Source organism: Callionymus lyra, chromosome 4, assembly GCF_982586985.1.
Source record: "Callionymus lyra chromosome 4, fCalLyr1.hap1.1, whole genome shotgun sequence".
Taxonomy (NCBI): domain Eukaryota; kingdom Metazoa; phylum Chordata; class Actinopteri; order Syngnathiformes; family Callionymidae; genus Callionymus; species Callionymus lyra.
Genome location: NC_141821.1, coordinates 7,248,718 through 7,261,451, shown reverse-complemented (window position 1 = coordinate 7,261,451; position 12,734 = coordinate 7,248,718). Strand labels below are relative to the sequence as shown.

The 12,734-nt window shown below is 40.7% G+C and overlaps 1 protein-coding gene across 1 annotated transcript in view; it reads right to left on the bottom strand.

Moving 5' to 3' along the window:
• Positions 1 to 12,260, bottom strand: part of slc7a7 (solute carrier family 7 member 7) — a 21,856-nt gene extending 9,596 nt beyond the window's left edge. Inside the window, exons 1-3 of the mRNA XM_087788590.1 lie at positions 12,179 to 12,260; positions 7,169 to 7,233; positions 3,356 to 3,927 (exon numbers count right to left, since the gene is read on the bottom strand). Of these exons, the coding sequence (XP_087644716.1) occupies positions 3,356 to 3,848 (493 nt within the window). The 5' untranslated portion in view covers positions 3,849 to 3,927; positions 7,169 to 7,233; positions 12,179 to 12,260. The remainder of the gene's footprint in view (positions 1 to 3,355; positions 3,928 to 7,168; positions 7,234 to 12,178) is intronic.
• Between the last annotated feature and the right edge of the window lie 474 nt (positions 12,261 to 12,734).

Here is a 12,734-nt window from a genome sequence, read left to right as displayed (position 1 = left end):
TTGTTTTTTCAGAAGACGACTCGAAAAACATGTTTTTCAAAAGGACGCCAGATGTTCTTGTGTCGCCGCGATCTCATGATGAACTCTTTAAAAAACAACACTTGTACTTGTATATATATATATAGTACTTTACATTTAGAACTCAAACTAAAGATCCATAGAAACTAACACAGTATGTGGACAAACTTCAAAGAATCCACACAAAATGACCTGAAAATTGAAATATATTCAATGTTTATGGAGACATGTGTCGACCTCTGACCTCTCAGTGAAATAAAAGTCTTAATAAACCGTTGAATTGATGAAACTCTCCGGGTTTTCGTCATGGAAACCTGATCCGTGTCATCTGACTCGACTACTTTGGCCTGACTCGACCAGAACATCCTAAACCCGCTGGAATCCATGTTGAATAATGAACACGCGTGACGTCATCATGTGCCAGACATTAGTAGTAGAACCAGAAACCAAAGAATCAAACTCACATCAATAAATAATAAACAGACAAACATATATGTAATTATGAATAAACATGTTAAAATAGATATTTATGTAGATAAATCAATTAATCTTTGAATTGAATAAATATTCTTCGCAGTTGTTTCGTTTATATAAAAAGCTGCAATAGTTCACTTTTGGGGCGACACTAGTTTTTATCCAATCAGCTGCTTTAAGCTGAGGCATTGTCCCGCCTCCCTCTCGTTATTTAACAATATATATATTATTTTGTAATATTTTTTCTGTATTTACATGTATCAGCTTTTACTTCCCAAATATTAATTTGACTTGTTCTCAATTTTAATTAAATAAAATGTACCGGTTTTTACTTATATTTAAGGACAGCAAACGGTCATTACGAATAACTTTTGTACATTAGAAATCTTTTGAAAGTAAATGAAGCTTCATGACACAGTGTCATAGTGTCATATACTTGATGTATGTTTGAAAGAATTGTGTCTATGATGGAAACTATTTTATTACATCTAAAAGGATATAAACGAACCATCTCTTGTTACGTTTGTCTTTTTTTCCAACTGGTATGTGGTCACGAAGCTTCATGAAACAGTGTCTTTATTTAAGAGGTCAGTAGGTGGCGCCGTCAGTTTGAAAAAATGTTTTCACTAGAATATGTGCTCAACACAATAGATCACAGCACAGACGGCGACATCTGGTGGAGGGAGATTGACGACTGCATCACGAAGCTTCATGATACAGTGTCATTATTTAAGAGGTCAGTAGGTGGCGCCGTCAGTTTGAAAAAATGTTTTCACTAGAATATGTGCTCAACACAATAGATCACAGCGCAGACAGCGACATCTGGTGGAGAGAGATTGACGACTGCATCATGAAGCTTCATGAAACAGTGTCATTATTTGAGAGGTCAGTAGGTAGCGCCGTCAGTTGGAAAAAATGTTTTCAATAGATTATCTGCTCAACACAATAGATCACAGCGCAGACAGCGACATCTGGTGGAGGGAGATTGACGACTGCATCACGAAGCTTCATGAAACAGTGTCATTATTTAAGAGGTCAGTAGGTGGCGCCCTCGGTTAGAAAATGCAGTTCTAATAGAATGAGTTTGACTCTGAAAATGAGGCTTCGTGAAGCTTCATCGCTGAATTAAAACATGAATGACTTGAGTCTTGTACGAAACTGGTTATCGACGGGTTAAAAGCTTGTGTGATAAATGTTGTCGTTTTAATCTAATCCCAATAAGAACACGACGAACAGTATTGAGCCTCATTGTTCTCCGGCGGGACTTTAACTAGCAACTCCCGCACGTCAGGTGCTCACACAACACTCTAATCTAAGAGATATCGACATCTGTGTCGTCAACGTTTCGGATTCTTCTCCGTTGCTCGGCGCTGTTGCTCTGATACGAGCGCTAGTGTCGGGCGACCGAAAGGTCGGAGTTGAATTCCTGACGGTGCCTTGCTGCGAACAGAAGTGAGTCACCGGCGCTCGAGTCAAAGTGTTTTTCCCTCGATCTTCTCGTTGGTCAGCGTCTGGTGACGAGCAGCTGAGAGCAGTTTCACTTCTGTGCTGCGTCGACACGTCCTCACATCATGAGGAAGTGAAACACTTTTAAGATATATACTTGAGGGTACTTTGAATAAAACCTGATTATACTTGGACTGTAGTTTCCATAAATACTTTGAATTCAACTTTATTATACTTGGACTGTAGTTTCCATAAATACTTTGAATTAAACTTTATTCTATATGGACTGTAGTTTCCATAAATACTTTGAATTAAACTTTATTCTATTTGGACTGTAGTTTCCATAAATACTTTGAATTAAACTTTATTCTATTTGGACTGTAGTTTCCATAAATACTTTGAATTAAACTTTATTCTATTTGGACTGTAGTTTCCATAAATACTTTGAATTAAACTTTATTATATTTGGACTGTAGTTCCCATAAATACTTTGAATTAAACTTTATTCTATTTGGACTGTAGTTTCCATAAATACTTTGAATTAAACTTTATTCTATTTGGACTGTAGTTTCCATAAATACTTTGAATTAAACTTTATTCTATTTGGACTGTAGTTTCCATAAATACTTTGAATTAAACTTTATTATATTTGGACTGTAGTTTCCATAAATACTTTGAATTAAACTTTATTATATTTGGACTGTAGTTTCCATAAATACTTTGAATTAATCATATTCAGTCAGATTACACACTCACACAGAGACACACATACATACACAAACTGGCACACACAGAGAAACACAAAGAGAGACACACAGACCAAACACAGACACACAAAGACACACAGATGCACACATACACCCACAAACAGACACAAGAACATACACACACCAACATAGTGAGACGGACACATACACAGACAGACACACAAAGACACACAGATGCACACATTCACCCACAAACAGACACAAGAACATACACACACCAACATAGTGAGATGGACACATACACACACTTTCCACAAACAGACACACAAACAGACACACACAAAATACAGAGACGCACACACAAAGACAGACACAGAAACACACACAGACGCACACACACACAGACAGAAAAACACACACACACACACACAGACACACAAAGACACACAGATGCACACATACACTCACAAACAGACATAAGAACAGACACACACCAACATAGTGAGACGGACACATACACAGACAGACACACAAAGACACACAGATGCACACACACATCCACAAACAGACACACACAACATACAGAAACACACACACAGACAGAAACACACACACACACAAACTATTTATGTTTGTAAATAAGGAAGAGTGTGTATTTGCGGCTTCATGTAAAACGCTCAACAACACATACACAACAGTTGTGTACTTACATATACAGGCGGCGGCCAGCAGGCGGTTGGCCAGGTAGGGAGCGATGCATGATGGGAAGATGGGCTGCACCATGTAGTTGGAGAAGGTGATGGCGATGACGGCCTGGCTGGTCGGTTCGATGATCAGCAGCGACGTCCACAGGCGGATGAACGCCATGAACCCCCCGAACGCCTCCAGGATGTAGGCGTACGACGCCCCCGACTTGGTGATGGTGGTCCCCAGCTCGGCGTAGCAGAGCGCCCCGAACACCGAGAAGATCCCGCCGACGGTCCACACCACCAGCGACAGACCGTAGGAGGCGCTGTGGATGAGCACGCCTTTAGGGGAGACGAAGATCCCCGAGCCGATCATGTTGCCCACGATCAGGCAGACGCCGTTGAGCAGCGAGATCTCCTTCTTCAGCTTCATGGACTCGCCGGAGCCGCCGGTCTTCTCCGAGGCCGCATGTCCGTTGTGGTCCTCCTGCGTCGGGGCAGGACTGTTGGACTCCATGGTCGGGGGATTGGCACGTCCACGGTGGTCTTCTCGTCGATTTTTGGAAGTTTTCTTATACGGGGTCACTTCCTGTCATCTGTGGGGGGGGGTTACCATGGAGACAGAGAAAGTTTCATTTCAAGAACAAGGACGTGTTGCTCACAGTTTGATGCTCGGTTCGGCCATTAGCCTTTTAAGGGTTGAGTGTATTGACAGAAAGAGGAGCAAACACGGCACATGCCTGAGAACACTGGCGCTCCGGCCACTCCCTCGCTCCCTCGCTCCCTCGCTCCCTCGCTCGCTCGCACACATGTGTGCGTGTCAGCATAGTAACGCTCACGTGTCCGTCAAAGTTCATCTGGATGATGACTCGACAAGAACGTCTTCCTGGCAGCCTTGAATGAAAGCGACCCCGCTCTGTCTTTACGAGCCCATAAGAACCGTTATCTCATTAGATTAGGAACTCGTTCACTCGCTCGCTTCACAGAACCGGAGGTTATTGTTTGATTATGACTCAGGTTATCTTTGCCCAAAAAAAAAGAAGAAAAAAAAAAGGCAGAACCGTGATTGCCGGACCAGAACTAGGAGGTCAGATTTGACGGAGGGTTGAACCCATGTCAACAAACTATAAAACTCTAGATCAGATTTGGGGAAAACTTTTATAAAAAATACCAAATTGAAATTTCAGATTATTATGCCTTCAACTGAAAATATAATTGTTAGTTTCTTATCTTTTGGTAGAAGTTTTTACAACTTTTCCGAACTAAAGCTCATTATATTGTTATGTTTTGTCCAATATTTATTATTTAATCAAATGTAATTCAATTACAACATTAGTTTAGTTCAACAATTTCCTTTTTAGTTCACGCATCAACTTTTTTGTAAAGTTTATGTAAAGGCTAAGGTAGCAAAGGTTTTAAAAACATGGTCTACAGTAGCATACGATATAAAAAGGATAGTCTACAGTAGCATATATTATAAAAAAGGATAGTCTACAGTAGCATACGATATAAAAAAGGATGGTCTACAGTAGCATACGATATAAAAAAGGATAGTCTACAGTAGCATACGTTATAAAAAAGGATGGTCTACAGTAGCATACGTTATAAAAAAGGATAGTCTACAGTAGCATACGTTATAAAAAAGGATGGTCTACAGTAGCATATATTATAAAAAATGATGGTCTACAGTAGCATACGTTATAAAAAATGGTGGTCTACAGTAGCATACGTTATAAAAAAGGATGGTCTACAGTAGCATACGATATTAAAAAGAATGGTCTACAGTAGCATATATTATAAAAAATGATGGTCTACAGTAGCATACATTATAAAAAAGGATGGTCTACAGTAGCATACGTTATAAAAAAGGATGGTCTACAGTAGCATACGTTATAAAAAAGGATTGTCTAGACCAGCATACGTTATAAAAAAGGATGGTCTACAGTAGCATACGTTATAAAAAAGGATGGTCTAGAGTAGCATACGATATTAAAAAGGATGGTCTACATTAGCATAAAGTATAAAAAAGATGGTCTACAGTAGCATACGTTATAAAAAAGGATAGTCTACAGGATCATACGATATAAAAAATGATGGTCTACAGGATCATACGATATAAAAAAGGATGGTCTACAGTAGCATACGTTATAAAAAAGGATGGTCTACAGTAGCATATATTATAAAAAAATTATGGTCTACAGTAGCATACGTTATAAAAAAATGGTGGTCTACAGTAGCATACGTTATAAAAAAGGATGGTCTACAGTAGCATACGATATTAAAAAGAATGGTCTACAGTAGCATATATTATAAAAAATGATGGTCTACAGTAGCATACATTATAAAAAAGGATGGTCTACAGTAGCATATGTTATAAAAAAGGATGGTCTACAGTAGCATACGTTATAAAAAAGGATTGTCTAGACCAGCATACGTTATAAAAAAGGATGGTCTACAGTAGCATACGTTATAAAAAAGGATGGTCTAGAGTAGCATACGATATTAAAAAGGATGGTCTACATTAGCATAAAGTATAAAAAAGATGGTCTACAGTAGCATACGTTATAAAAAAGGATAGTCTACAGGATCATACGATATAAAAAATGATGGTCTACAGGATCATACGATATAAAAAAGGATGGTCTACAGTAGCATACGTTATAAAATGAGTGGTCTACAGTAGCATACATTATAAAAAAGGATGGTTTACAGTAACATACATCATAAAAAAGGATCGTCTACAGTAGCATACGTTATAAAAAAAGGATGCTCTAAAGTAGCATACGTTATAAAAAATAATTGTGTACAGTAGCATACGATATCTAAAAAACAGTAGCAAAAGGATGGTCTACAGTAGCATACGTTATATAAAAAAGGATGGTCTACAGTAGCATATGATATAAAAAAGGATGGTCTACAGGATCATACATTATAAAAAAGAATGGTCTACAGTAGCATATGTTATAAAAAAGGATGGGCTACAGTAGCATACATTATAGAAAAGGATGGTCTACAGTTGCATACGATATAAAAAAGGATAGTCTACAGTAGCATACATTATTAAAAAGGATGGGCTACAGTAGCATACGTTATAAAAAAGTATGGTCTACAGTAGCATACGATATAAAAAAGGATGGTCTACAGTAGGATACATTATTAAAAAGGATGGTCTAAAGTAGCATACATTATAAAAAAGGATGGTCTACAGTAGGATACATTATTAAAAAGGATGGTCTAAAGTAGCATACATTATAAAAAAGGATGGTCTACAGTAGCATACGATATAAAAAAGGATAGTCTAGAGTAGCATACGTTATAAAAAAGGATAGTCTACAGTAGCATATGATATAAAAAAGGATAGTCTAGAGTAGCATACGTTATAAAAAAGGATGGGCTACAGTAGCATACGTTATAAAAAGGATAGTCTACAGTAGCATACAATATAAAAAAGGGTGGTCTATAGTAGCATACGTTATACAAAAAAAGGACAGTCTACAGTAGCATACATTATAAAAAAAAGGGTGGTCTACAGTAGCATACATTATAAAAAAGGATGGTCTACAGTAGCATACATATAAAAAAGGATAGTCTACAGTAGCATACGTTATTAAAAAGGATGGTCTACAGTATTATACATTATTAAAAAGGATGGTTTACAGTAGCATACAATATAAAAAAGGATGGCTATATTAGCATACAATATTAGTTAGCATGTTTCTAAGTGAGCCAGAAACGAGACTCAAACAAGTCAGTCTGCATTGATCAGAGACCAGAGCGTCAGATAGAAGACAGTGTGAGATAATCAAAGTATTGAGAGGAGGAAGAGCTCAACGGTACCTTTGCAGAAGCCGGTTAGCAGCACATGGCGAGACTCCTTGAGTTGTGATCGGATGGACAGGCGTCTACAGAAAGAAAGTACAAGGTCTAAAGGCGGCTGATAAGCACTCGAGCACCAGCGAGTCAAGGTTAGAGCCCGGATCTGGGAGCTCCTGCACACCTGAGCATCTTGTTGTAGTTGCACTCCTGTCATTGATTAATGACGCCCGGATTATTTGGAACAACCTGTTTTCTTATCTTGGAGCCAACAGTGCTATTGTCAACACACTAGGACAACGTTGTCCTGAACAGAAGCCACGCAGTTACAGATTTACTCGTCTCTGGTAGCGAGTACTGGCAGGAACCGCATGATACACATCAGATACTTCACCATACTGACCTTTATATTCCACCATGAGTTCAAGCAGCCGAGGAATGTCTTTTAAGACGAGAGCGTAAGTTCCGCTCGACTTCACAGCAGGTTGGCAAACATTTGTGAAGCACAACTCATTTGTAGCTTTTGTGCTAATGTTCCATGTTTTACCTCTTTAAAATATGTATTTTAAATGTTTACAGCAACATTCGTGGTGGATACAGGGCTGCACCCCGCCCCCACTTTGGACACTCTGACCACATATCATTGTTTATGTACCCTGCCTACAGAGACTAAAACAATCAAACCCAGCCATAAAAGACATCAAACTCTGGAACCCAGAAACCGAAAACATCCTGCAAGACTGTTTTGCTACGACAGACTGGGATGTTTTTAAAGCTGCAGCCACTCTGGAAGACTCCTCTGTCAGCGTACAGGACTACGCTTAGTATGTGACCGGGTACATCAGCACGTGTGTTGACAACATCGTCCCCACCATACATGTCAGGAAATTCCCCAACCAGAAGCCCTGGGTGAACACTCAGGTACGAAGCATGCTGCGTGCTCGCTCCACTGCTTTTAAATCTGGCAACGAAGCTGAGTACAAAACTGCCAAGTACCAACTGAGACATGCCATCACAACAGCAAAGAGACAGTATCGAGAGAAGTTGGACAGCTTCTACTCCACTGCTGACTCTGGGCGGATGTGGAGGGGCTTGCAGCACATTACAGACTACAAGACCAGCACCAGCACCATCAGTTCTACGGACAACCTGCCAGACGACCTCAACGCTTTCTACACACGCTTTGAGGCCACAATCAACAACACCGGAATAAAACACACACACCTGGACTGCCGTACCCCCCTCACCACCACCAAAAGTCTCTTCAGGACAGGTACACAAAGTACTGAAGAAAATCAACCCCCACAAGGCAGCAGGACCAGACAACATCCCTGGCCATGCACTCAAAGAATGTGCCAATGAGCTGGCTGACGTCTTCACCTCCATATTCAACCTCTCCCTAAGCCAGAGCACTGTTCCCACCTGCTTCAAAACTACAACAATCGTCCCCCTCCCTAAGAAGAGCCCACCCACCTGCCTGAATGACTACAGACCAGTAGCGCTCACTCCAATCATCATGAAGTGTTTCGAGAGAGTGGTGCTGGCTCACATTCAGAGCAGCATCCCAGACTCACTGGACCCCCTGCAGTATGCTTATCGACCCAACAGATCCACCACCGACGCCATCTCAGCTGTCCTCCACCATTCCCTTTCCCACCTGGAAAACAAAGAGTCCTACATCAGGATACTCTTTGTGGACTACAGCTCCGCCTTCAACACGGTGATCCCCTACAAAGTGACCCACAAGCTGTCCACACTTTGCATCCACCCTACCCTCTGCGACTGGCTCCTTGACTTCCTGACTGGCAGACCCCAGACTGTCAGGATTGGCAAGAGAACATCAGCCAGCATCATCACAAACGTTGGCACTCCACAAGGATGTGTCCTCAGCCCCCATCCTCTACACCCTGTTCACACATGACTGTGTCGCCTCCCACAAAGACAACACCGTCCTAAAGTTTGCTGACGACACCATCACCGCGGCGAACGAAGCGGCCTACAGGACAGAGGTGGACAGTCTGGTTTCCTGGTGTGAGGACAACAACCTCACCCTCAACACAGCCAAGACAAAGGAGATGATAGTGGACATGAGGAAGGAGAGGAGACCTCACCAACCACTGTTTATCCGGGATCTTGAAGTGGAGCGGGTGAGCAGCTTTAAGTACCTCGGGGTCCACATCACTGAGGACTTAACGTGGGCCACCAACACAACACAGTTGGTCAAGAAGGCACAGCAACGGCTGTACTTTCTGAGGAGGCTGAGGAAGTTTGGCATGTCGACAAAGATCCTCAGAAACTTCTACAGCTGTGTCGTGGAGAGCAGTCTGACCAACTGCATCACTGCGTGGTACGGCAGCTCTACGGCGATGGACCGCAAACGTCTGCAGAGAGTGGTTAAGACAGCGGAGAGGATCACCAGGTCTCCACTGCCCTCTCTGCATAGCATCTACCACCACAGAGTCCACAGGAGAGCTGCCACCATCATCAAGGACAGTTCCCACCCACAACATGGACTGTTTACACTCCTGCCCTCGGGACGCAGGTACAGGAGTGCAAAATGCAGGACCACACGCCTGAGAAACTCTTTCTACCCCACTGCAATAAGAATCATGAACAGCTGAACACTGCACTGTTGTCACATGTCACTTTAAATCCATCACATGTACAGTTCCCCTCCCTTTCTTATATTATTATTTTTTATTGTTATTTTAACTTGACTTTTTTTTGTTATGTATATTTATTTTTATTTTTTTGTTATGCCGATATTTGTGGAGGGACGGCAAAGAAAGAATTTCATTGCATAGGGAAACGTGTTTCTCAATGTATATGACAATAAACACTTTGAATTTGAATTTGAATTTATATTGTTATTTTATTGAGTTACTACATTTGATTTGATCTTTTATCGAGATGTTTGTTTTTATCTTGTATAATTTTCAAGATTGTATTTTTGTATGTTTAATTTGATCAGGATTAGATGTGTGGCTTTGAAAAGGGATGCTGCTGGAACTGTCTTATCCCTTGTGTTATCTTAGAGTCAAGGTGACCCAAAGGCCCGAAAACAAATGTGTTTGAGGTATCCCTTGTGTTATCTCAGAGTCAAGGTGACCCAAAGCCCAAAAAAAATGTGTTTTTGGTATCTATTGTGTTATCTCAGGGTCAGGGTGAACCGAAAGCCCCGAATCAAATGTGTTTGTGGTATCCCTGGTTTTGTCTCTGGGTCAGGGTGACCCGGAGCCCGAAAGCAAATATGTTTGTTGTATCCCTTGTGTTGTCTCAGGGTCAGGTTGAGCCGAAGACCCCAAAACAAATGTGTTTGTGGTATCCCTTGTGTTGTCTCAGGGTCAAGGTGACCCAAAGCCCAAAAACAAATGTGTTTTTGGTATCCGTTGTGTTATCTCAGGGTCAGGGTGAACCGAAAGCCCCGAATCAAATGTGTTTGTGGTATCCCTGGTTTTGTCTCTGGGTCAGGGTGACCCGGAGCCCGAAAGCAAATATGTTTGTTGTATCCCTTGTGTTGTCTCCGAAGACCCCAAAACAAATGTGTTTGTGGTATGCCTTGTGTTATCTCAGAGTCAAGGTGACCCAAAGCCCAAAAACAAATGTGTTTGTGGTATCCCTTGTGTTGTCTCAGGGTCAGGATGAGCCGAAGACCCCAAAGCAAATGTGTTTGTGGTATGCCTTGTGTTATCTCAGAGTCAAGGTGACCCAAAGCCCAAAAACAAATGTGTTTGTGGTATCCCTTGTGTTGTCTCTGGGTCAGGGTGAGCCGAAAGCCCTGAATCAAATGTGTTTGTGGTATCCCTTGTGTTGTCTCTGGGTCAGGGTGAGCCGAAAGCCCTGAATCAAATGTGTTTGTGGTATCCCTGGTTTTGTCTCTGGGTCAAGGTGAACAACCTCCACCACTGTATATGTATTTCTGGAAGCCATGTCGTTCATCTTTGACTCAGAGACGACACAAGGCTTAGCTATGTCTGTGTTTGTCTTTCATCAAATTATTTTTTCTGTAATATTTTTGGCATCTCTTTCTCAAATCTTAAATCTTTGGCACATTTTATGTCGATCGACATCAACTTAAATCTACTTGAGTTTGACACTTACAGGTGAGGAAATACTTCTATCATACCTGAGGTCAAAGTATCACGATATATTGCTCTATCAATATTTCTCTACACCCCTAAAAATCATGGACAAAGATTACAGTTAGGAGTAGTGCTGGGAAGTTTAGTTGAACAAAATATATTTATACTATTAATCACATTCTTTAATGTTTTTTTTTTTTACTTTCTTCTATTCATTTTACTCTTTTACTTTAAAATGCTTTTTATTTATGATTTGAATGTATCTTGTCTTTTGTCATATTGTTGTCGTATTAAGCGGTTTTTAACGTGTCATTTAAAAATATATATTTTAACATTAGTTCGTCTTCAAAAAGCAACTTGTGACGCTTTATGTCTAAAAGATGTTAAATAAACCAAAGTATCATTTTTAACATAGTTATGGTCGCTGAGAGTGTGTGGAGTGTGTGGAGTGTGTAGAGTGTGTGGAGTGTGTGGAGTGTGTGGAGTGTGTGGAGTGTGTGGAGTGTGTGGAGGATGTTCATAAAAGCACAACAGAGATAGAAAATGTGTTAAAGTTATAAATTATTAACTATCCAAGTGAACGTCCTGCATCAGAACTTCAAAACAACTCCATTCAATTCCTCAAACGAGTAGATAAACTTCTCAAAATGTGGCTCAAAACACGTCGAAACATTTGATAAAAAACTTTTCATCCTCAGGTAACGATGAGCAGAAGATGAAGAAACAAGTCTTTCGTGAGACGTTCACGTCCTTGACGACCTGCTACACAACAACACCTGGTGTGTGTGTGTGTGTGTGTGTCATTAATTAACACAAATGCCACTTCCCTGTGTGTGTCTTATCTTTACGTGCAGATACTGAACCTGTGTCGACATCATGAGTCAAGAGTTAATGAGTGAGTGAGTCCAAAGCAGCGCGTCTGGAAATCACAGAGCGTCCCTGAAGTGCTCACCTCTCGCTGGGGTCCCAGGGAGGGTCTTCTTCTGGTCCACACTGGAAATGTCCTGTCGCTCCTGGACGAGCGTCTTTCAGCGTCTCTTCCTCTTGTTCTCTCAGATGATGCGTTTAAGTACGAGGAGGATCGGGGGAGGAGCTGTGGGGGAGGAGGGGGAGTGACAGGGTTGAGTTATCGATCACTGTGACTGTTGATTGATTTAATGAAGTTCTTCAGGAACATCCAACACTTTTTCATTGGTTTGAGTGGATAAGCAAAGAAACACATTTACAAAAAAACAAACTATTCATTAAACTCTTAATGATCTGATTGACTTTTTTAATTGATTCTATAAAACACACTATTTAAGATTCAATGCAAAGAATTTATCATTTAAAATATTTGCATCTGTCATTAGACATTACTAAAAATATAATTGAAATAAAATGATTAAAAATGTATTTTTCATTTAGGTGTAAAATGTGTTTGTGTACGTGATGAAAACACAACAATAACCGTCTTGACGTTACCAAACATTTACTTGTGTACATGTTTGGCACCAGAGACCAGTCCG